The 25,459-nt window shown below is 41.8% G+C and overlaps 2 protein-coding genes across 2 annotated transcripts; both read right to left on the bottom strand.

Annotated features, from left to right (window-relative positions):
- Positions 1-495: 495 nt before the first annotated feature.
- Positions 496-1,935, bottom strand: adirf (adipogenesis regulatory factor; the record flags this gene model as incomplete). The annotated part of the gene is made up of 3 exons (XM_083785770.1): positions 496-599; positions 1,270-1,332; positions 1,857-1,935. 3 exons carry the CDS (start codon positions 1,933-1,935, stop codon positions 496-498), a joined length of 246 nt encoding a protein of 81 aa, XP_083641896.1.
- Positions 1,936-2,933: 998 nt separating this feature from the next.
- sncb (synuclein, beta) lies at positions 2,934-25,236 on the bottom strand. The gene is made up of 6 exons (XM_083785401.1): positions 25,207-25,236; positions 23,822-23,952; positions 16,931-16,960; positions 14,814-14,899; positions 7,720-7,806; positions 2,934-3,594 (listed from the first exon to the last, which is right to left on the bottom strand). The coding sequence occupies exons 2-6, from the start codon at positions 23,940-23,942 to the stop codon at positions 3,568-3,570; spliced, it is 351 nt and encodes a 116-aa protein (XP_083641527.1). The 5' UTR covers positions 23,943-23,952; positions 25,207-25,236; the 3' UTR covers positions 2,934-3,567.
- Positions 25,237-25,459: the final 223 nt, after the last annotated feature.

The following is a 25,459-nucleotide window of genomic DNA, read 5'->3' as shown; positions in this document are numbered from 1 at the left end:
CAGGTAACAGGTGTCACTGTCTGTGTGGCAGCATGCCATGGACAGCTCATGTTTCATTTAATTAAACACACCCACAATGAATCATGACAATTTGATCTCTTGGTGCGGTAGGCTACTGCCGCTACTGTATGTCCTCCATACAACTGAGAAACAACTTGACATCTAATCTGTCTTTATTTGCCAAAATAATAACATATGATTAAATAGAATCTATCGTAAGGCGATAGAGGGGGGGGGGGGGGGGGGGGGAAGCAGGTATAACACAAATGAGGGTGAGGAGGAGAAAATGACCCATTTGTAAACTTTTCCCAGTGGAATGTTTGCTTTGAGATAATGAAACTCTTTCAGTTTTCTTCGGTTTGTCTTTCTTCTTGTACCTCAGAGTTCTTGCTTTCTGGTGCAGTAACCAGACCAATACACACAAGTACATACAGTACGTCAGACAAAGTGGCTCCGCCGGGTTTTGAGCAGAACCAAGCTGAGTTATGGGGGTTCTCACTTGGTCTCAAGTTTCTGTCCAAACTCCTTGATGGTGTCTGTAGCTTTGTCCGCAGCTTTCCCTATGGCTGCCTGAGTCTGTCTGCCAGCCTCTTGAGCAGCTTTCACAGGTCAGAGAGAAGCACAGACAAATAATACAATCAATACTCCTGCAAGTAATAATGACCTTTTTCATACCGCACATACAGTAATAAAGTCTGAATTCATTTTATAAATGTCTCCATGAAGAGCATCAAACTGATACCTTAATATCATCTCATTTGATACAAGGACTTGAATTTCAAATTATATGAATCCATCCATCCGTCTACAAGCTCACACCTATTTCGCACCATCAATCTGACCAATATGATGCCTGTTTGTCAGTCCCTTTCCATATTTGGGCATTGGGGAACATAAATATGGTTATGGCTGAGTCATAGTGACGACATCGTTCACAAGCCAGCTGGCAGATCCTCCCTTAAGCCAATTTGAATATATATACACATATTATTATTTTTATGTCAGAAATAGTTTTATTTCTTTTTCAGAACATTAACAACAATCCTATCTAAATTACATAAATTGAGCCTTTGCATAAGCCTACGCCTGTAAGGTCGTCGGGCAAGTGCTATACGGACTAAGATATACTAAGTATAGTTTGAAGAGGTGGGTTTTCAGACTACGGCCACAAAGATTGGGAGTGAGTCTGCAGTTCTGACTGCAATGGGAAGTGCATTCCATAGTTTTGGAGACAGAAGGGAGAAGAGTTTGGGACGTGTGGTACCGTACCTGTGTTGGCCGTTTCTTTGGAGGACTCTGCCACCTGCTGCACGGCGTCCTGCGCTGCCTGCACTGAAGGCACATGACATGGAGACATTTTATCCACATAGATCCAGAATATCCATACTTACGCAAACTTCTATTTTGTTAGACTGCAATTGCATTCATGAATAATTGCCACTCTCAAGTTCACGTGTATGTGTGTGTGTGTGTGTGTGTGTGTGTGTGTGTATATATATCTAGAGAGAGAGAGAGAGAGTTTGCATGTTTACAAGATCATTGGGTCACAGGTAAAAGTTTTTACATTCTGAAAATCAATATTCACATTTAGCGTAACATATAAGTAATCTCAAAGGTTGTTGTAAAACAAAAGGAACAAGAAAAAAAGGTTAAAGGTCTAAATTCTGATAGTATCAGCTTCAATCCCCCCAGCCTCAGGTTTTTTTATTTCATAACATCCAGATTCACTTATCCTGTGCGAGTGCACTCTCTCCTGATAAAATGGATATCGACAACAGGAAAATGTATTTTCTGTTTACTAAAGTGAGGGAGAAAAACTGTTCTAGTCTATGTGTGTACTGTATTGTATACTGTACCCGTCGCCTCCGTCACTCCCCTCGCTGCCGAGTGGCCGCTGCCTTTAAGGCCCTCGAAAGACTTCTTGAACGAGGCCATGGCTCCAGTCTGTGTCCCTTCCGTCCACACATCCAGTCTGGCCAGAATGTGGCTGGAACGCCTGTTTAATACCCTCTGTCTGGGCCAGACACCCCCCCCGGCCCGTACGTTCCGACTGGATTAGCACAACAAAACCCAGGCAAAGGCCCATGATTAGCCTGGCATCCCGACTATGGCAGAAGTTAGAACCCTGCCAAGGGCTAGACAGACAGACAGAGCCCCCCCCCCCCCCCATTGGACCACCTCAGCAGATTCTACACAACATGGCCCTCATCAACAAGGCTATAGCTCACCGAGCAGAGAGAAAAAGAGGGGGAGACAGACAGACAGAAGGGAGACAGACAGATGGAGAGACAGAGAGGGGGTGTGGGCGAGAATGATACAAATCGAATGGGTAAACAGAAGTCATGTGAGCGTCTCAATATTGCTGTCTGACACATGTGCAGCACAGAAATAAGTCTATAAAACAGACATTATACCATTTATGGCAATGCCGAGTGGAAGGGGAATAAATATGGGGGGGATCCGGGGTTCTCTATGAAGTGGTTATGTGGTCTCCGTAATGGCAAGAGGTCAGGGAAAGTACTGTAGGTGCATGGTAGTAGTGCACTTTGGGTATAGGCTATACAATCCATTTAGTTTTACATTTACTAATCTGCGGTGAGTTTGGAAATTATGATTATTATTATTTAAAATAAAAGTAACACCAATCACTTTTTTTTTTTCTCACTTTTTTTATTTACATAGGATTGTTTGTCTGGCGTGACACATAAACCTTTATATAGACATGTCCTGCAATTTTAAAGCACATATTGTTTATGACAACCATTATGATTTCAAGACATAATATACCGACTTTAACTTGTTAAAATCTCCAGTACACATGAACACACATACACACACACACACACACGCACGCGCACACACACACACACACACACACACACACACACGCACACGCACACACACACACACAAACATGTATAACTTGTCCATCTCTAAACGGATAATACACTGGAATGGTTTCACGAGCAACTATAAAGATACAATGTATAAAACTCTTACTTCAAAAAACATTAAATAAATAAATAAATAACTCGCTTTCAAATCAAATGCAAAAGAGAAACCCACAAACAGGCATTGTAGACACTTAGAGGATATTATTGTAGTTCTGTTTGCAACCGGACTTAATGTATTCATAATTTTTTTTTTCTCTTCTCATTCCCAGTGTTGTCATTGGAAGATGATGAACGTCTATCACACATGTTTCTAAATATAGATACACACAAAGTACAAAGTCACAAGTCCTCGTTCGGGTCTCACTTCGTTGGGAGGGAGACAAGGAAGTGAGACCGAAAGGACATTTCCTACGCGTCAATAGATACCTACACCCAACACATTACATTAAGAACATGACATTTACAATATATATATATCATAATAAAAGATTTGTCTTGAAGGAAGAACAATTTTTCAGTGGGAATGCTTTTTTCATGGGGTTTTTTTTGCAACGGAGGGACAGGGGTGGGGGTATTAATCGTGATCGTTTCAGCATTTGTCCTTTTGTTATTGTTTGTTAGAAATAGAAATGTTATTGTGCTGCTGGTTGGATGATCATTTGGAATGATGCTTCTACGCTTCAGGCTCGTAATCCTGGCTCTGCTGAAACAAAGACAAAATCACTAAGACACACTTCTACACCGTTAACACACAAAACAAACAAACAAACAATCAAACAAGGTCTATATCGACCTGAAATGTTTCTGTAACCCACATCATGTATGCCACCTGGCACCAAAAAGGTATAATTATGTAACTTTAGGTCTTAAAAGGTTCTATGGTACTATATAGATCCCCCAATTTTTTTCTTTTACTGTAGGTCTAAAAAGGTTCTACAGTATGAAACCTCTTTAAACATAGTTCAGAACCCAAATGATACTTTGCTCAATAGAACTAAATGTTTCCATATGGAACAGAAATGTTTTTATAGAACCTTTGTAGGAAGCCAGTGTGTCAAGCAAGCGATTGAACCTGCTTTGGTAACAATATACAGTAAGCACTTGTGTAAACGACTAAACGTCAGTCAGATGTAGGATAATTCTTTGTTCAATTTTAGGAGACAAATAGTGGAGACTATTATCAACAGCATGCAATCAATTAGGGCTACAACTATTGGTTATTTTCTTAGCAAGTATTCTATCTATCCATTACTTTTTCGATTAACCAAATAATCTAGAACTGTGTTTATTCATTGTCAACAAATTAGTTGACAACTTAAGCCTCATTTTAGACTTTGCCATAGAAAATAGCTGATCTACAAACTCAACTCGGCTACTAATGTACAAAATCCAGAAATGTTTCGAAACATTTAGCCTATAATGACAAATGGGATCTATTATTAATCCATAATTTAAATGAATTATCGATGATAAAACCAAAAAATGATGAAATAGATTAGTTTGATTAAATAGATTAGTTTGATTAACTGTTAATAAACTGTTGATAAACCTAGGTAATGATGTCACTGTACAGGTTGAGTGTCTCTCTCTCTGCCCTGCAGAGGGCAGCACCGCCCCACAATCAGCAGCCTCAAGGACATGTAGTGCTCAGCATCACCCAGCAACTATCTCTCTCCCTCTCATAATATATAACCATAAAGATAACATATTTGCCTCCGACGATCATTCACCCAACACACATTCTAACCATTCGTCCGGCACGTTGGACAAAAGGAATGGGGGGCTTATTTATTCACAGTATGAGATTTCAGCGAAACAGTGATTCCTTCGGGGGAGACAGAAATGCTCGTCCTGCGACTGAGAGTGGCGGCAGAGAGACTCCATATTTACAGCAATGCAGGGAGACCCTGACACTACCCACAATGCATGGAGCCAGCGAGCGTCATCACCACACCCATTCAGGCAGAACCTAGCATGCTGCTGGTGTAGCGAAGGATGGGGGAGGGGGAGACATGTGCATGTGGAGGAGGGACGGATAGAGAGAGAGAGAGAGAGAGAGAGAGAGAGATGGCGGAAGAACGTGAATGGAATATGCAACTCTCCCTCTGGCGAATCACTTTTAATTTGCAACAAGAACAGGCACCTGCCTAATGCATATACATATGTGTGTGTGTGTGTGTGTGTGTGTGTGTGTGTGTGTGTGTGTGTGTGTGTGTGTGTGTGTGTGTGTGTGTGTGTGTGTGTGTGTGTGTGTGTGTGTGCGTGTGCGTGTTTGCGTGTGTTTATTCTCTATAACTGAATGATGAAGTGAAAGGTCTCATGTTCTCAACTATGATCATTAACACGGTTAAAATCATATTATGCAATCAATGTTCTACTACAGCAAGCCAGCTGGTGTCTACAATTCAAAAGGGTTTTAACTTTTAAGTGATATGTAATCCTATATTAGTATACACCATTAGTGTAACCAGTTTCACCGATTATACCATCTAGCAGAACGATTACATTAAACGTCGTGTGACCTGTGTGATTTCTTTTATTTTTATTGCCATGTGTTTACTGTGGGAAATCGATCTGATGGACAAGGAATGGCTTCAGTATCGTCTGCCTCGCCCTTGAGAGCCGCCTTCCAACCATCACCATCCGTCTCACATTCACATCTATTCTAGCCACACCCACATACTGTACGTGCACATACACGTGCGCAGACACACAGACGACTAGATGCCCAGACTTGCCAAACTAAATGTAGCCTAGGCCTGGGCTATATCTTGTGCCACCCCTTAACCCTAAACTAATTTGCCATCTTTTACTATTTTAACCCATTTTGACCAAAAATGTCTGTTTGAAAATGACAGTTTTTTTTAAAAGCTATGTTTCTATGTCAGTCGTTCTTCGATTTTTCCAAATATTTTTCAATAGCTAAAGCATAACATAATGCTAACACCAAAAGGGGTTCCTGCCCAAAATGGGTTAAAAACCTTTTAAAATAGTTCAAATAGCCGATCTACAAGCTCACAATGTCTCGATGTAGATCAGCTAGTTGAACTATTTTTATATGTTTTTCAAAATAGTAAAAAATGGCAAATACGTTTAGGGATAAGGGATAAGGGTGGCACAGGTGTTTAAGTTAAAGTCGAGCGAAATTAATAATAATAATAACTAGAACTGCACTCTGTCGAGTGCCTACTTGCTTGTTGCACCCAAGTAGGCCATAAATGGCCTACTAGTGCACAAGCAGAGCGCGCAATTACTGTCGACCGCTACAAACTTTCAAATCTCAGCCTCCCGTAGCAGCATATGACGTGATGAACATATGACGTGATTAATATGTATATATTACGTATGTATATGTAATTTGTGAGTTGATTAGCGGTATACTGTGGTTACTCGGGTCGTTTGATGCGTATGTCCCTTTAATCCACCCGACACTGAAACATATCGTCATTACGTCACCATCGTAAACCAATTATACCCTGGCATTGGTACATATCTTCATCACGTCATGGGACATACGCACCGGACGACAACATACCTGCACGATCTGCTTGCGTATGTCCTGTGGCAGCGTATGACATGATTACTTGTGCTTGTTATGGCAGTGGTGTCAGATTACATACATAGGGGCATTACCTTTAATCCACCCGACACTGAAACATATCATCATTACCTCACCATCGATAACCAATTATACCCTGGCATTGGTACATATCTTCATCACCTCATATGCTGCTATGGGACATACACATCGTAGCACCTGACGAAAAACATTACTTGCCCGCTCTGCTTGCGCAAGTAATAAGAATAAGAATAAGAATAAGAATAAGAATAAGAATAAGAATAAGAATAAGAATAAGAAGAAGAAGAGGGGTGCAATTCTGGGAAATTGCAAGTGTGGTTGAGGAATCCGCTTGGAAATGAATTATATTCTCGAACCCGAAAACGGACAGAAAATGGACTATTGGGGTTACAGAAAAGGTTACCAAAAACCTCCATTGAACTCAATGAACAAAATGGTTAACAAAAAACAAGTGACATATAAGTTCTCGGACATAGAACAATAGTGTGTTGCCTACAGCAACCACACTAATAATAATAATAATAATAATGATAATGATAATGATAATGATACAATAAAAAAGGGTTTAATCATTTTAGAGCACATGCTCGGTCATATTGGACTCCTGTCTAACAATATGAGCAAAGGCATTTTTATATCAAGTCAAATTGTGATTTGTTCCAGGTGGCAAATTTCAACCAATAATATGACCTGTCAATCGAGTTGTATGCAGTTAACGTATACAAAGTGGCTGCTGCTTTACAAACTTAAAATCACAAAACATTTTTTTCACAGTGCGTTCACAGTGGTTGTGACTGTTTACACAGTTACAACCACTGCTTGTCGTTTGACCAGTTACCTAAAAGCTAATTATTATTATTATTATTATTAAGTGGCAAAGTGAGTTTAACGTGTCGTTAAACGTCATTCAATGCAATCAGATAGGACCTTTCTGTTTGGATGTATGGGCTGTCAAGGCCAGAAAGTAGTTTTTTGCCACTCGTAGTAACTTCCCGGTATGATGATGATGCTGTTGTCACGTTTATGCCACCTCTATGGTGGGCTGGTGACAATGTATGTATCTTTATGTTAGAGTACCGGTACATTAAAATGTGGCATGATTTCAGCAGTAATATCATCGCTGTCAGGCTGAGATTGAAGATCGGATATTTTGACTATTTTGATCAAAAACGAATTAAGAATGAAAAAAAGGAACGGTTTTGGACATACAAGGTTTCAGGTAATGGCATTCTGTGGTGAGGTTACCTGCTGGGATTCATCATATGTCTCTCCTTCTGGCTCCAGCATCGCCTCTCCCTGCCCCTCCATCGCCTCCTGACCATACTCCTCAGGCTGAGAGGGATACAGACAGACAGACAGACAGACAGACAGACAGACAGACAGACAGACAGACAGACAGACAGACAGACAGACAGACAGACAGACAGACAGACAGACAGACAGACAGACAGCGTTGGTGAGAGAGAGACAGTGAGAGACAGAAGCATGCAATTTACTTTAATAAAAAAAAAAAATGGACCGTTACAGCCTGTATGAGTTTTGCCAAAACATATCACTCGATAACTGAGCTAACATTGAACGTCTAATTATGACAATTATGCTTCTTAACCATTCCACTATATCATCAGGTATTAGTATCTCTTACTAAGAGATGTATGAAGCACCATAGAGTATGTGCTCATCATTCCTGCACCTAGTACAAAGGACCCTGAAAATAAAGCCAGTGGGCCATCACACTGTTATTTTTAAACACTGCGCTAATCAAGTCAATTAGGTCAGAACACACTATAATCCTGTGTGCTGTATCGAAGCTGATGTTATTACTGTGGGCCCACCAATGCAATTAGCACGACCTAACCTCAATACCATGATAAACAACTTCATGAGATGGAAAGCTGTCTGGAAGTTATTTTATGTTATATGTTATCTAAAGCCAAGGAAAAATCTTCTTCCCTGGGAGTCGAGTATGAAATAGGTAACAACAATAATGGTATCAACACTAGGAGTGGTCAAATGAAATAGTATTTGATGATGCAAAGAGTAAAACTTTTATTACACGCTAGCCACAGTCGAAACCCCCCCCCCAAAAAGAAACACTATTTAGTTAACTAGTTGCAATCCCAACAGTGTTCAGAGTTACCAGGGTCTCGTTTTGAGAAACACCTGTAACCCACAGTCGAGGCCTTCAACAAGCCTCTCAAACGAGGCGGTTGGAAGATTTAATAGATTAGTGAGTGAGATGAGGGGGAGGGGTGGTGTGGGGCCCCTATTAGAGACCAGCGGGTCGCGGATTTAGCCGCGGTTGCCGCGGGTAACCCCAGTTTAGGGTGGATATGGGTCATTCAAATATATTATAAACGGCGGGTAAAATAATGCTGGAAGTAAATGAATGGCATCTATCTATAGGCTTATTATAGCTTTTAAAACGGAAATAAATTAATAGCATCTATCTATAGGCTTATTATAGTTTTTAAAGCGCACAAAATATTGGCGTGCGTGCGTTAGAGTGGACCGCTAGCTGCTAGGCTAACAGGCAGCCGAAAGTATGAAACAAACTTAAAACTAACTAAAACGGAAGGTAGGAATATGAGTTTGGCGTGCGAGTCGTTGCGATGTGAGAACGCGAACGACTGAATGAACGGACGGCAGCCTTGTTGCCATGGAAATGGGAATATACAACCATGGCACTATACGTAACCTTGGTCAACTGTCGACAGTGGTGCGTGACAACTCATAAATAACCCATCTACAGCGAGCCTGCAGCGACGCGTTGTGAGCTTGTAGATTGGCTATACACTGTGCTTCCCCTGCAGCGGTTTGCGGGTGGTTGCGGATATATATCAATTGGATCAATTAAAAGGGTCATCCGCAGGGAGGGCTTATGATAGGAAGACCATCCTGTTACTGAAACACCCATACAAGCAAGGTAGGTGTTTAGACTGTTTAGAAGTTGCTGCTACAGGAGCAGGGCCACACCCCCTGCTGAGCATGCCTAGACGCACCTGGCTGCAGCAGATGTGCCTGATTAATTAGAGAGACGGAGACAGATAGGAGTGCGTGCGTGTGTGTGCGTCAATTGAATAAAGCTGCAGACCAACAGTAATTAGCAGATATGCGAGAAACGCGTTCGCACTACTGTATGCCACAATTGAATGGGTCTTCGCCCGAGACTTCTTCTTCCTGGAAATAAAAACGTCTGGGTTTCCAAGGCTACCCCTCTACTATGCTATCCGGTCCCCATCTCCTGTCCTTTCTTCTCCTCTCCTCTCCTCTCCTCTCCTCTCCTCTCCTCTCCTCTCCTCTCCTCTCCTCTCCTCTCCTCTCCTCTCCTCTCCTCTCCTCTCCTCTCCTCCCCTCCCGTCCCGTCTCTCCCCAGTCCCTCTTCTCCCCTCCACTGTCCTGTAATGTCTTCCCCACTTCCCTGTCCCCCTCGCCTCGCCTCGCCTCTGCTCTGCAGTCCTGTCCTCTCCCTTCCTGTCCTGTGTTCTAACTGAAGGTGAGCAGAGACACTGAGCACAGTGGTCCTGATTCTTCAACGCGTTTACGCTGATATAATGACGTGACGCTAGCGGAAAGGCATTTACGTGGATTTCCCACATTAATTTGGAATTCATGGAAATGGCCGTGAACTTGACGCTCACGTAGATTGGTCGGAAACTCCGTCAAATCCTACGGGACGTCTTTAGGTGGCGGAGAAATTTGCGGAAGCATACACTTGCGTATAGATTTATTCAGAAGGCTTTAGTCTTCATGCTGAATCAATAAATTGTTCCCAAATCTCAGATAAAATATGTAGGCATGTGTCCCCAACATATTGGTCGATTCAGCACATGTATAAAGAAATTATAGCCTATATAATAAAAGCTGAGTGCACTTGTATGCCTAAATGCATGCATTCTAGGCAAGTTAGCCTATAGTCCCATACAGAAACTGGCCCTGCAAGCCTGACACCTTTTTATTTATTTATTAGGATATTACTATAGCATGCGCGATTGCGCTTCTCACTTGACAGCTTTCTACTCGCAGTGGAACGCGTTGTGAGCTTGTAGATCGGCTCTCGCGCATGTTAAAAAACAAACTCACAATTATAATAAGAACTTATGAATGAATGCTTATCTGCATTCTGCACTGTACGAATCCAACATTGTTTAGTGTAGTAATGCCTGCAGTAGGCGGCAGGCCTATTGAAATTGTTTTGTTACGGAGCTCCTTGAGTCAGTTGACTGTCGGTCGGTGTGTGTGTGTGTGTGTGTGTGTGTGTGTGTGTGTGTGTGTGTGTGTGTGTGTGTGTTGGGGGGGGGGGGGGGGGGCGGGCAGACAGCAGCGTGCTGCCGATCCGATTCACATTGGAAAATGAATAGGGCTATATAGCCCTATATAAAAAAGTAGAAGACCACATTAGTCTAATGAATGGCATCAGCGTGTTTGAAAGTCGGCCAGTCATATTTAAGCCAGCTCACCTCCACTCGCGCTTGTTCACAAACATGACGGACAGCCTTTATAATAATGTATATTGATATTGATCACATGCATGGATGCCACACACAGAATAGTTTAACTCACTGGATAAACTCACTGGATTATAATCTCTTCAGACAAGAGGATCCCAGGCCTACGAGGTAGGCCTATAATTATTCACTTATGAATGTATAGGCTACTGTTCTTTATCACGCAAACAGTGTCGAGGGCCCATGCCCCCCTCCCTCTCTCTCTCTAGCTCTCTCTCAGAAGACGACTTTTGCATTGACATATATCCGATATTTTAAATATCGGATATGTTTTACCTCTACAAAGGTGTGAGTGAGCACCCGCCTTGGTCCCGAACTTAATTAAATAAATTATAATTATATTGCTTCAGCGGAGCACGCACCGTTGTAAGCTTGGAAATCTTTTAATTTCCTTTGGTGTCCTTTGATGGATTGATGTCAGTTTGTACATAATAGTAGCCTACAGTGGTAATATACAATGGTGCAAAAACGACATAACATAAAAGCCCTAACTGTCCTGCTCCTACATGTGTAGAATTATTAAATTAATAGAGTGCGGGCTATATTCATAGCAGTGACCGCGGCTGTGATTTCTTTCCAGCATCATTTTTATTGTAATTTGTGAAGGCTATATAGTCTGCGGCTGCAAAGCCTTTTTTCTTTTTTTGACAGACGGATCTCAAACTGCTGTCTGCTGAGTCATGCTTGAAGCCTTTTATGGTGCGATATGGGGCGTGGATCTATGCAGATGAGGTTGTCGGGTGCTTTTCCGATCACTTTACACCCGCTGCTTTCAGTATGACATACACCTGCGATACGCCTGCGTACCTGTGGTACACACCACTCTCTGAATAACACGTCATCTCAACGTGGCTTGATCGGACAGATAAATACGATATCCGTTTCCGCCACAGTGTAACGGTGGCGTATTTCTTTTTAATGAATTAGGACCATTGAGTCTATGTTTGTCTATGTGCAATGTGCTACATTATAAATAACCCATTCTGACCGGGCACCCATTTTGGTGTCAGCATCATGTTATGCTTTAGCTATTTAAAAATAGCAGATCTACAAGCTCATATCGCGCCACCGAGTGGCGCGATACGAGCTTGTAGGTCTGCTATTTTTTGAAAAATCGAAGAGCGACTGACATTTTTAGAATCTGATCTCAGGTCAGAATGGGTTCATCAGACCAGTGTGTGTCCGGCGGAAACCTCGTATGAATCTGATCTCAGGTCAGAATGGGATAAACGTGACTTGACGTGAGCATACTGACTTTGACCAAGTTCACCCAGGGGACAGAACATAATATGAATTATGCTAGTGGAGAGAGCTGGCCTTGACACTGGGACACTGACGCTGGCTCTGGTTCTGTAGGTAGGGCAATGGTCTTCACATTTTCACACACACCGCTTTGAAAATCTTTGGTTCCAGGGATCCCGAGAAGAGGATATCTTAGTTGTTAGATCATTAGACTAAGACTCATTCTACAACTTGTCTGCACTGTAGGTAGGGAGAGGGAAACTTACAGTATGATCTGAATAATCATTCGTATACAGAACATTTACAGTAGATATATTCAAGTAATAGTTGAATCAGGTTCATCCTGGCGTCCCTATTCATGTCATAGGCACAAACTTGGAAAATACAATGCCAGCTCACAACTGCAAATCATAATACATTTTTTTCACTATATGACCTTCTCATATCCTCTAGGCTAGACTAAGAGACAGTTACATTCTTGTGAAATGACGTACAATGTCACAGAGCTGTGACAGAGCTGTGTATGTCTGCTAGGACATTGGCTCCCAGACAGTCTGTCCCAAGTGATGCTTCAGTGGGAAAAAACAATGAACAAGCCTAGTAAAAAGCCAGAGAGAGCAGCATCATCTATTCATGATGTTTACTTAGTTTGCCTTCCTACAATTGAATTGTATTACAGGAAGTTAGTCATATTTTCTTAAAGGGCCACTTCACACCCTTATATTTTCTCTGTATATTTTCTATTGAGGTAGATTTCTTAAGATAATTGAAAACGATGCATTACATTCACCATTAGTCCCAACCGAACATAAGAAGCAGATCATTAGGCATAATGAAGATATATATGGCTTTTTAAAAACAATTCTCTCAGTCTGTAATGGCTATGATAATTGTGTTTTCTCCTATTCTCAGAGAGCAAGCTAATTAAATTAATATGTTCTTTCTGAACAACATAACAGCTAAATAAAAACAAGACTAATCTAAAAGGAATATTTACTTCACAGATTAAGGGTTTAACCCATTCTGACCGGGCACCCATTTTGGTGTCAGCATCATGTTATGCTTTAGCTATTTAAAAATAGCAGATCTACAAGCTCATATCGCGCCACCGAGTGGCGCGATACGAGCTTGTAGGTCTGCTATTTTTGAAAAATCGAAGAACGACTGACATTTTTAGAATCTGATCTCAGGTCAGAATGGGTTAATCAGACCAGTGTGTGTCCATGTGGAAACCTCGTACGAATCTGATCTCAGGTCAGAATGGGTTAATAGCCAACTGCTCCAATGCATGGCTTTTGAAGATTACGTCATATGGTAGCCAAAAGATGGGGTGCAATACATACAGTACACACTGTGTCATTATAGCTGGGTGTGTAGCTTGGGGTAAAGTTCAGAGTTCTCCCAACAGGAATTAACAGTGGGGTGTTGGGTTTTCAACTCGAAATAATACCACTTTAAAAGTAGGTGTCATTGTAGGTGTCATCACAGGCAAAGATCCTTGTATTTTTCAGAATAGCCAAATGGCATTGATCACGCCTCCAGGTCTTAAATTAAGTAATAAGACCTGGTACTTAAGACACGCAAAATACAGCCCTCTGTCTCTACCAGGTGATGAAATGTTTTGTAAAATGAAACAGATCTCCGATCTCAGTAGTGCTTGTTCAACTTGACACATGCAACAAAGTATAAAGAGATAAGGATAATCTGACTGTACCACTTGAACCCCAGTTTCTATATATCTACAAGCTCTTCAACGCGTCGCAACACAATGCACTTTTTATTGAATAACTAGGCTGGTGCCCGGCTGTGTAGAGCACATAGTCGGTAACGATGGAAGTTGAAGACCCACGCCCCACCCGGCTATGCAATACCGTGTCAGAGTATGGGCGGAGCTTGAGGGGGTTCAGGGGGTGCACTGCACCCCCTTTTAAACTTAACTTCTGACTGTAGTTTGTAATCATCTCTCTTATCATGATATGATGACTCGCTGTATGGCTGTAGTGCATGTGTGTATGTGTGTGAGCTGCTGTACTACCTAAATAACTCATTTTTAGGTGTTAGGGCATTGTAAAAACGCTAAAATAATAAAATAAAGGTAAAAAAAATCACGCGTCACGGGTGTCGTTGGCCAAGCAGTCGCACCCCCAGGCGTCAAGTTCAAGCTCCGCCTATGAACTACAGACCCAGTGCTGTACGGTCCAGTGTACATACGTTCATGTCAGTAGGGAACTACAGACCCAGTGCTGTACGGTCCAGTGTACATACGTTCATGTCAGTAGGGAACTACAGACCCAGTGCTGTACGGTCCAGTGTACATACGTTCATGTCAGTAGGGAACTACAGACCCAGTGCTGTACTGTCCAGTGTACATACGTTCATGTCAGTAGGGAACTACAGACCCAGTGCTGTACTGTCCAGTGTACATACGTTCATGTCAGTAGGGAACTACAGACCCAGTGCTGTACGGTCCAGTGTACATACGTTCATGTCAGTAGGGAACTACAGACCCAGTGCTGTACTGTCCAGTGTACATACGTTCATGTCAGTAGGGAACTACAGACCCAGTGCTGTACGGTCCAGTGTACATACGTTCATGTCAGTAGGGAACTCGTCCTTCTTCACAAGTCCAGTGGCCGCAGCGATGTTCCCCATGGCTCCGGTGGTCTTCTCCGCCACTGCAACACACATGCATTATGCATCAGCACACAGCTGGCGTGTACACACACACACACACACACACACTCAACATCTTTGGCCACAACAATGCAGGAGGTTTTTATAGCGTTTTTTACACGCACGCACAGGGCTTGACGCTTAGCATTTTTCCAAGTAGCATGTGTGCGAGCGACTAAGTTGAAAAATCTAGTAGCACACAAATTATTTTAGGAGCACGATGAAAAGTTATGTTTTTGAGGGGCGCTAGCCCCTCCTATGTATACCGGTATACATAGCTTTAGTCCCCACACATCTCATGATTTGCCATTGACAATGAAAGGGGAATTCAGGTCAAATGTCCACTAAATCTTGTCCCCACACGTCTCAATATTTGCCATTGGCAATGAACGGAGAAATTTGGTCAAAATTCCACTAAATATGACGTAAATTAAACATCAAAACATTAAATGCCATTGACATCGAAAGGAAAATGTCATATGTACGATTGTACGTCATATGCAAACGAGCAAATCAGCTATTAAACCAATCACAGCTAGGTATTCTGATGTACGAGATTATTCATGATGATGTATGATGATAAGAGTGTCCCTCACTACCCAGGTGTGATTTTTCTTTAATATAGTGATATGAGGTAGGGACAGGCAATATGGCAAAATATTATCAGGATCAATATCTTTTCAGCAATTATCAAAATATTGATATTCATCAGGATATCATTTTTATGTTTATTTTTATATAATCTATTTAACCAATTTGTTTTTATGCTGATAGACTATTTGTTTTTTTATGCAGATAGATGGATAGAAAGATAGATGGATGAATTCAATTAAATTAAATTATTATCTATATAGCTATCTATCTATGTTGCTCATGGATGCATGGATGGATAGACAGACTATCCGTTTTTATCCTGCTGTTCTATCATGTGATATTCGATGCAGGGCAAGATGCTCGATTGTGAATTAAATTGTAACATTCTCCTTGGCTTTGACTGCTTCAGACAGAACATCTGACACATCAGCTACAGTAGACTATTCATTTACTATAAGCTGGTAACTTACTCGGCTGCCTACCGTTGCTCGTTAATCAGGTCACACAATGGATGGACCACTGATATTTATCCAGCCAGGTCGGTGATTACTAATATCATTCGTGCTGTGCAACACATGCTTTTGTAAGCGACGCTAAGGATTGTTTTGATCGATAATAATCCGTCATGTGCGTGCGCGCGTGCACTCTTTATTTGTGCGTGCAGCTGTGCACAGTGTTTCTCCCGCGTTTGGTTAAAGGTTGGCGTTCGAACTTTACAAATAAGTTTAGTATTCAACATGCCGGGGACGCTATCATGCTGCGTTCACTCTGACACTCTGTGTGCTGCCTGCGAGGGAACAACAGACACACAGCACAAGAGCACAGAGTGCTAAAAGGGGGAGGGCCGAGGGCGGTGCGGTGGAAGCAAGGGGAACAGATCTTCAAGCTAAAATGCATTGAGCCTCGACACGTTGTAGGCTTGTAGATCTGCTCTTTTTGGCGAACGACACCGCCGTACTACAAATATAAATGTAGGTATAGAACTGAAACTAATAGAATGTGTATTGCGGGATCAGACTCAGAGCCTTAATTGTCTTTATCACGATTGAACGGTCAAATTCTGTAGTCGCACCAGTGCTACAAATTGAATTCTACAACTCGCACGGTGCTATTTTTAGTAGCATATGCGACTACCTAGTCGCACTGTCGAGCCCTGCGCGCGCACACACACACACACACACACACACACACACACACACACACACACACACACACACACACACACACACAGAGCAATACCCTTGATAGTCTGCCTTTCATGATATTGCCTCATCCTGTTGTTCTTATAAGGTCATGCCGCCACAGTTAGCGACACAGTTTCAGGCTAGACGCTCCTTTTTTTTAATCAGCTCTAAGTGCCTTGTCACTATAATCTAAGCTTCTTAACACCGTCGCCGACAATGATCTCATGATCTGGCCCGCAGGCGGAAAACACTCACCTGAACCAACTCCGTCTTTGGCCTTGGAGCCTGTGGTGAGAAAAAATAAATGGTTTAAGAAAACAACTACAGTAGTTTGAAGACAACACACAGTTACAAACAAACTACAACATTCAAACAGTCTGCAAAATGTGTTTGGCCCTTATATTTTTTAACTCTAAACTTGTAGAGCTTGTAGATCTACTATTTTCGTATGAATCCAAATTATTACTACCATGTACAGTATTTGGACCATTATGTCTCATGCTACGTATATGCACAGTGCACAAGGGACATGCTCCTCTCACACAGTTGAAAAATGTACAGGTCAAAATAATGTAATCTAGATGATATAGAGAAGCTAGGTCATCATGGTGTGCTGTACAGTAGGGCCTTATATAACGATGTACTATTATTAATTCCCCCGACTCAAAACTAATTGCCTCAAGTGGGATTAATAAAGCCGCTTGAAGTTGAAGACATAGCTAATGTTCAGAACTTTGCTGATGATTAATTAATGTAATAAAAGTAATAAAGGAACATTGTGTGCTGAGCCGGAACACCGGGGTGTGATTATAGTATAGCGATGGGAAGGAATCACTTCTATGTTCTCATTGCTGCAAGCTGCCGCGGTATAGTCTAGGAACAGGCGTCTCAAACCGTTCGGTTTTATTGATCGTTGATTTATCAAGCCGACAGCTAATGTGGATTGGTTGTCAGGTTACCATTTCTCCAGAGGCGCCTTAAAGGGACACTTCGCCTTTTAACCTGAATCCTGTCATTCTATTGTTTGGATGACACGTTCTACACATGTGGCAAGTGAATCTGGCATTGTCACACTTTCAAGTGTGTTCTGTATCTCTCACTCACAATAGAAGGACAAGTTCCAGTATAAACACTTAAATCCTACATACTTCAGTTCATACCACATTGAGCGAAGCCCCCCGAGGGGGCATAAAGTGAGTGGCAAATCGAGTGGCAAAGTGAGTTTAACGTTGTTTAATGCACTCAGATACAGTAGGACTTTTCAGTTTGGATGTATGGGCTGTCAATGCCAGAAAGTAGTTTTTTTGCCACTCAGTGGGCGTTCCCGCATAACTTCCGGGCATGATGAGGATGTCACAATAGTCTTGTGTTACCACTGTTGTCTCTCACAACTTCCCTTATAAGAGACGGCACCCGGAGGAAACCCTGAGGCGAAATGGACGTAGTGGCTGAATTTGTCATTCGCAGCTCGAGCCGGCGCTGGTCCGTTAACTATCATTGCGCACGTTCATGTTATTGGGCCCATGACACGTAAACGAATGTTTCATACATGAACGCGCGCAAACGGCGCAATGATAGTCAACGGCCAGCGCGTTCATGTTATTGGGGCAATCCATCCCAGAATGCACTCTGTTTCTACCCGGAAGGAGGAGTGCGCTTTTGAGCAACTTAATGCAAGTGTATGGGAGGAGAAATCCGGTGCCGTCTCTATTAATATACTCTAAGCTATTTCCATATGCTTTCATCATACAGTCTTCCGTTTCATCTTTACAGTCATGCACATTTATCCTAATGTAAATAGAAAACATCTAAGCATATATAGCTTGCTGCTTAGCAGAAAAGGAAATAAAAAGATAAGCTCTAAAGATATTTTAAAATTTATTTTCGTGAACGGAATTGGCAGCTTCCTTACTCGGAATTCCGGAGGAGTAGTTCCAGACTCTATATAGCATTCGGACGGAGATTGTGGAATAGTTGTCTGGCTACGCGAGACTAATGTCACACGGACACACACACCCTGAACAGGGTTCATGTGGTTAGAAAACAACAGAAAATGGTAGACGTTGCCCTAGTGAAGCCGGCTGAAACGCAACCAGCTGACCTTTGGGTCATGACTCATGACTAGTTCATCAGTGTTCGAGCCTTCTATCTGAGCAGTCTACTTGGTGCACGCACTCAACTATATCCTCGCTATAGCGTCCATCTCTCACTGCACCCTTGGGGCCTCTAAAAGCCCATTCAAAGAAAGAGAAGAAAACATTATGAAGCGCAGGAATGGTTGTCTTCAAAAGATGAGCCTCCAAGCACCACGGACATCCGAGAGGCGTCCATTTACCATCTCAGAGCTGCTCCCTCTCTCCTCTCTTTCAAAACCTCACTTAAAACCCACCTCTTCAGAATAGCTTTCCCCAGTTGAGGCCTCGTTTACCTTTTTATCTTTTTAACCCTGTATCTGTTATGTTTTAGCTTTGATCTTTTTTCTTAATAAAGTCTGTTCCTGGTGTTCTCATGTAAAGCGCTTTGGGTATTTAGAAAAGCGCTATATAAATCTGAGCTATTATTATTTTATTATTATTATTTAAAGTGCCGGTCGCGTGTGAAGCACAGAGGTTGCACGTGGAAACGGCACTATACACCGATGTGTAAAACTGAGGCTCAACAAGCACCAGCAAAACACTCTCTGAATGACTAAATTAGTAATAAATTATTAGTTGCAATTTTCATCCTACAGTCTGACAATTTTAGCAGGGGATTTATCTTGGTTTTAAAAAGAGTAACACATTAATTATATTTAGAGTTAATTGAGAGTTGCGGCAAAAATAAAATCTGTGGACATTTCTGCATTATCGGAGGCAAGCTCTAAATATGCACTGAATACATGAGATGAGATTCTTTATCACATTATGTCATGATCTCAACAATACAATGGGATTTTAAAAAGAAAAGTTTCAAATTGGCATAGTATCCTTTTAAGTTTATCACATGAATCTGTAATTATGACCTTATTGAATTTTTTACCTGCTATGGTGGAAAGAAAATAAAGACGTTATTTTCAATTATTAAAAAGTGATTACTGAAGCAAATGAGAACAATGTCCGAACATCTGAAATATTTATTTTGATAACAACATGAACCCTAGCATCCCTATTACCAAGGACATAGCAGAAATAGCAGATCACACAGTGATGACCTTCATATTACAATTAAAGTAATATCGGTAAAACAGCAATACTAGTGATCATTACAACAAGTCACTTGTCAGTGCAGTTTCCATCCTGTTAACCTGTTGAAGCAGTTACTGAGGATTGCATGGCAATATATGACATGTTGTGGTTTTGCCTATTTTTGAATTATCGTCACAATACTTTCATCACCATTCTACCCTCATCCTATCTCCTCCCTTAGGTTCCAGGGAATAGAGCAGATTACTCTTCAGAGAGGGGGTGATGTCGACAGAAGGTTATGCCAGAGAGAGCTTTTTTGGATCCACACTTTAGAAAGTTTACAACCCTTAGGTCTCAATGTAGACTTCGATATGAGTGTTGTTATATAAACAGATGACAAAAGATTACATTTGCTCTTTGCTTTATGATGGCTATGTGCCTGATGTTTGCATTTGATTGCATTTTTGGCTTTTGTTTTTTCTGTTTTTTTGTTTACTTCGTTTGTAAATATTTTGATGTTTTTTCCTTGTGATGTTTTTCTCTTGTCTAAATGGACACTTGGTGTCTTTGGGTGTTTTGTAGTTTCACTGAGAACTACAACTCCCATGAGTTATCATTCAAATTGAAATGTTTGACATAGGTGTGATCAATCATCCAATCAAATGATGAACATATATATCTGTCCTATGTCACTTTTTGATTATGCCTGAAGAAGGTCAGTAGACCGAAAGCTTGCAAAGAAATAAACCGATTGTGCGCAGATTGAGTGTGCGGAGCTTCCCTTTATTTTCCCTCATATTCCTTTTGTGGCTCCAGCACCTCCCTAAAGTTTTTTCCAGCAGATGAGCGGTGGTCCCTCTTCTATTTTTATCACCATTCTACCCTAAAATACAGTGACATTTGATTTAGTCCATATCACCCCAGCCCTAGCTAGAACTGACTGATTGACATTGTGACTTATAGAGACAATTAGCTTAGCATTGCACCTTCGACAGGGTGGCACATGCTCTGTGAGACTGATAGATGTGATATTAAATGGTGTCTTGTATTAAACAGGGTCTTTCTGCCTTCCTCAGACAGGCTGCTCGGCGCAGCTGGGTGGGCGGGTGGGCTAGCAGCACCAAAGGTGGGCTGCAGCGTCGGCCAATCAGCTCCCTCACACCCCTCCTCCACAATGGGGCCTCCCAGCCAATCGTGTGTTGCTTTCTAGGACGATACTATACGATGCTCAACAAGCAGAACACAGATGCACAAGGATGCTACAGATAGCACGAATCCTTGCTAAGTTGCTATACTACAGCATGGGCAGAACTCAAGAAAAGACCAAACCAATGAACCTATGTATGTTTGTTTTTTTATTTTTTTATTATTTTACTACGAGCACCTAATAAACAACCACACATTATTATTGCAATATAAACAAATTGTTATCCAATCCAATAGTTATTCATGCATTTCCGGTCTTTTCTTTTCCTACGTTTTCTTTTCTTTTCTGTTTGTCTCTAAGTTCACTGTATAACGTATATGTGGCTATAATTATCAAGTAGCCTTTTTAACATCTTCAACACTGTTGTCCAGCCAAATTCTGATATACCTCGTTAACATTGTGTGTGTCATTATTATATTGAAAACAATTTTATCGAGTGTCATTGGACATAGTCATACTCATTATTAGTAAGTACTAAGTATGAATCTATTTGGGGGCATATACAACCCATTCTGAACGGGAACCCCTTTTGGTGTTAGCATTCTGTTATGCTTTAGCTATTGAAAAATAGCAGATCTACAAGCTCATAGCGCGCCACCGCTACGAGCTTGTAGGTCTGCTATTTTTTGAAAAATCCAAGAACGACTGACATAGAAACATAGCTTTTAGAATCTGATCTTAGGTCAGAATTTTGAGTCATAGAAGTGAGTCATGTAGAAGAGAAAGAGGAAATGTGGAGTGTACTCGGTATAGGGGAACAAATGGTCCCACTGATTATAAAATCTCCCAACGACCAGGAATCAAACCAGGGACTCTGATCAGGACATGTTGCATCCACATGACATGAGCCCTATAAACACAGCTTATGACAGTTACTCATATATACAACAGCACCCAATGAAAATCAACACAAAAAAACCATCTGTTTCAGTGTCTATTTGTGGATTCGTGATCTTTTACCAGTGACGCAGAAGTGTACACAAATCCATGGGCTGTCGCTCCTCCAAGAGATGGACACTCGCTGTGAACCTGTTGTCCACAATCTGTTGCAGTTCCATTGACATGTGGCATGAACCTATATACCTCCCGTGAGCTCTCATCTCACCACCACCCAGCAGTCTACTGCCCCACCCCCATTCCCTTTCTCCTGCCCCGTAGCCTGTTCAGAGGACAGAGAACGAGGCCATTATCCACAGTATACAGCCTCATGGCATTCAGTGCACTGTCTGACTCAATCGGTCGCCGGAACATCCAGATCCACAGGAACGTGCCCGAAAATGTTACAGTATGGGGAAAAGGGGTGGGGGGACGTTTTCTTTTGTAATGAGGGCCAGTTTCAAATTGCAGCCGTTTTGAAGGAGTCACGTGTCTTAATGGCCGTTGGGTAGGGCGTTCCACATTTTAGTGGCATAGGAGCGAAATGAATTAAATCCCTTTGTTTGAGTCGAATCTGGGTTGTACGTATGGTTCGTTGAACTCCCTCTGGTGTTGCGGGTGTGGACTTTGTTGACATTAAGGAAGTCTTTAGACAGGTACAGTACATGGGTATCTTGGTGGTGTAGCGTAGGGGTTCTCAATGCTTTTGGCTGGGGACCTCGGGGACCTCTGGAAATGCTTTGGCCATGTCTTGCACGTAGTATAGCCTGAACATAGTAGTTCGTTTGTTTTAGGAAGTCTCGATCCTTGTTTAAAGGGCCTTTGAGGTGCTGTGGTACCAAGAGGTGCATGCATAGAAGAAACCTTGTACGAGGGCTCCTGTTAGGGTCTTCAAGGTGTTTTTGTTGACCAGTGAGGAGACCCTGTACAGGAATCTTTGGTTGACTTTTTTGATTACGTTGGTGGCCATTTTTATCACCGGAAAGATTTGCCTCCAGGATGGAACCTAGGTAGGTAATTCCATATTTTTGTGTGATAATAATGTCACCCACTTTTACAGAGAAAATATGATTTTACAATTTGAACCAAAGAGAATTAATTCAGCTTTGCCCAGGCGTAAAGTTTGTCATCAGTGAGACAGGTGCAGATTCTACCGAGTTCAGAGCTGAGGGCCTTTTCAACCTGCAGTAGATAAACAGAGGGGGCCAAGTACAGACCCGGTAGACCCCTGGGGGACCCTTAGCTTCTTGACTATCAATCACAGTATACATTTCCAAAGCAAACCGTAGTTTGTTGACTTTCTTTATATAAGTACAATATGAAGATCAGCTTGCAGAGAGAGATTATAGGTAATACAACATCGTAAGCTTTATTATTACGACTTGATTTTTTTTTTTGGTAAAAAGCAACATTATCATTTAGTTTTTTCATTCATTGAACCACTGAAATCCTTAACTCCTTTTTCCCCTCTACACCAAATCTCTTGGCCGAAAATATAACAAATATAAAAGATGCAATTTTTTGCTGAATAAATGAATAGGGACGATAGGGGTTACAGACTGATTTTTAAATGTCTATAGCCGTCTGTGCATGAAAAGATTATTTGACAACAATGATGATGCAATCAGGTTAAGCCAGCACTGACTCAATTATTCAAGTGTTCTAGCTCATAGGCTACAGATACATCTGAAGTGAATTGACAATGACAACGCTGTGCTACTATTACTAAGTATATGAATCTAGTTTCAATGCAGCCAATCAAATTGGGGATGCTGAATGTTCTCACTCTAATTGGTCACCTCCTATACATGAAGCTAAGAGAGAGTCACCTGCATGCATTCTCATTGTGTGCATGCGTGCGTGCGTGCGAGAGAGAGAGCAGGTGGTTAACCATCTTACCTACAAACATCACTCCTTCTTTAGTCTTTTCAGCCGCCGCAGTGACGCCCTCCTTGGTCTTCTCGGCAGCCATCGCCACCCCTTCCTTCGCTTTAGACAAACCCTTCATAAATACATCCATCTTGGCCAAGCTGTTGTCCAGAGAAAGGGAATGGACGCTATGTCGTTATGTGTTACAGGCATGAGCATGATTTATTTACACTTCGTCGCGGGACGGTGTCGCGCCGCGCGCCGGGAAAAGAAAAGCCGACCTACAGGCTCATCGTGTGATATCGTGAGATACACTGTGAGCTTGTACATCTACTATTTTCAGCAGTAGTAGTAGTAGTAGTTTCTATTTCTATCCCTACGTCGCTGTCACAATCTCTGACCTGTGTAGGCGTGGTTTATCCGTAAACCCCGACTGACAGGAGCACGCAATTAAGCATAATTTACTCAATCTAGCCGTGGGTACGTGTCGCGTGCCAAATAAGAACGGCTATGCAAGCTATTGGTTTCATTTTGTAGATCAGTTCTTTTTTTTGTTGGCAATGGACACCGCCGTATAGGCTACACCACGGAGAATAAATTAAGCATTAGGCTGTATACCAGCCAGGACGCGCTATCCCGCTATTCAATGACGCGCGTTCAGCTCCCCTTTATCCTTCACCGTCATTGCATGAAATATTCAGGATATCGGTGAAACGGTTAATTGTGTACGCGCTCATTAATTATTGGTCGCTTGTAATGCTATATCCCCCAGTGGCTGCCAAAGGACATGGCTTAATTGGAAGAAGAAAAAACGCAGGCTATATATATCTGCATGGTATAGATAATATAGGCTAAATAGATTTATATCGGGGGGAGCATGATTTTGACATCATTTTGGTATAGTTCAATTGTCGTCACTATTACATAAATCACACATTTATAGCGAATTTGTTGGTATAGGCTACTATAGGCTGGGCCTATGTGAAATAAAATATGTGGCCTACAGTCATGTCTAAAAAATAATAATAACCAAATCCCGAGCCCTTCATAAATGGGATGGCATGCTGTGAATAACCGATCCAATCCTGTCGTGGACATAGTAAACCAGTCACTATAAACGCTGTCGACATTTCATAGCCTGCTCACTCACTGTGAATATTAAATAGTCCTTGGATACATAGCCTGCTTAAGCCACGACTGTTGCATAGCCTAATATGAGAAAATAAGAAAAAGAATAAGCACATGCATGAGCACATATTGTGATAGGCCTATTTGGCTTGTTAACAGCCTTTCTTCAAATACCGAAGTCCTTTTAGGCACGGTACAAACCAGTCCGTCCTCACGACGATTTTTATGGTTTGTAAATACAAAAGCCTGTAGCGCAAATTAACGCCAGAAAAAGTGTTGTTACTTACTATAAGCTGCCTTTGACTCGTCCCCTTATGACAATTGCACACAGCCGATTCAAAATATGGAGTAAATGGGAGATATCTCCAAATGATCACTATAGGCGGGCCTCCCTCTTGATTCTCTCCACCAATAAGCACTTCCCCCTTCACGGTGCGGCTCATACAATCACGACTCCCCCACCCCACCCCCAACATCACTGGAACATGTCAGCTGTTAACGGCTACAACAGAGCTGGACATCTACCGAATATAGCAACTC

The sequence above is a fragment of the Protomyctophum parallelum genome (genome assembly GCF_964188405.1).
Source record: "Protomyctophum parallelum genome assembly, chromosome: 16".
Classification (NCBI taxonomy): Eukaryota; Metazoa; Chordata; class Actinopteri; order Myctophiformes; family Myctophidae; genus Protomyctophum; species Protomyctophum parallelum.
This window is presented reverse-complemented; position numbering and strand designations above follow the sequence as displayed.

What these genes read in the sequence shown, in the direction of transcription:
- sncb (XM_083785401.1), bottom strand. Translation starts at nt 23,942, where the DNA reads ATGGATGTATTTATGAAGGGTTTGTCTAAAGCGAAGGAAGGGGTGGCG. An exon ending in AGAAGGAGTGATGTTTGTAG is followed by an intron (nt 16,961 to 23,821) that starts GTAAGATGGTTA and finishes TTCTCACCACAG; the next exon opens with GCTCCAAGGCCAAAGACGGA. An exon ending in AGTTCCCTACTGACATGAAC is followed by an intron (nt 7,807 to 14,813) that starts GTATGTACACTG and finishes TATCCCTCTCAG; the next exon opens with CCTGAGGAGTATGGTCAGGA.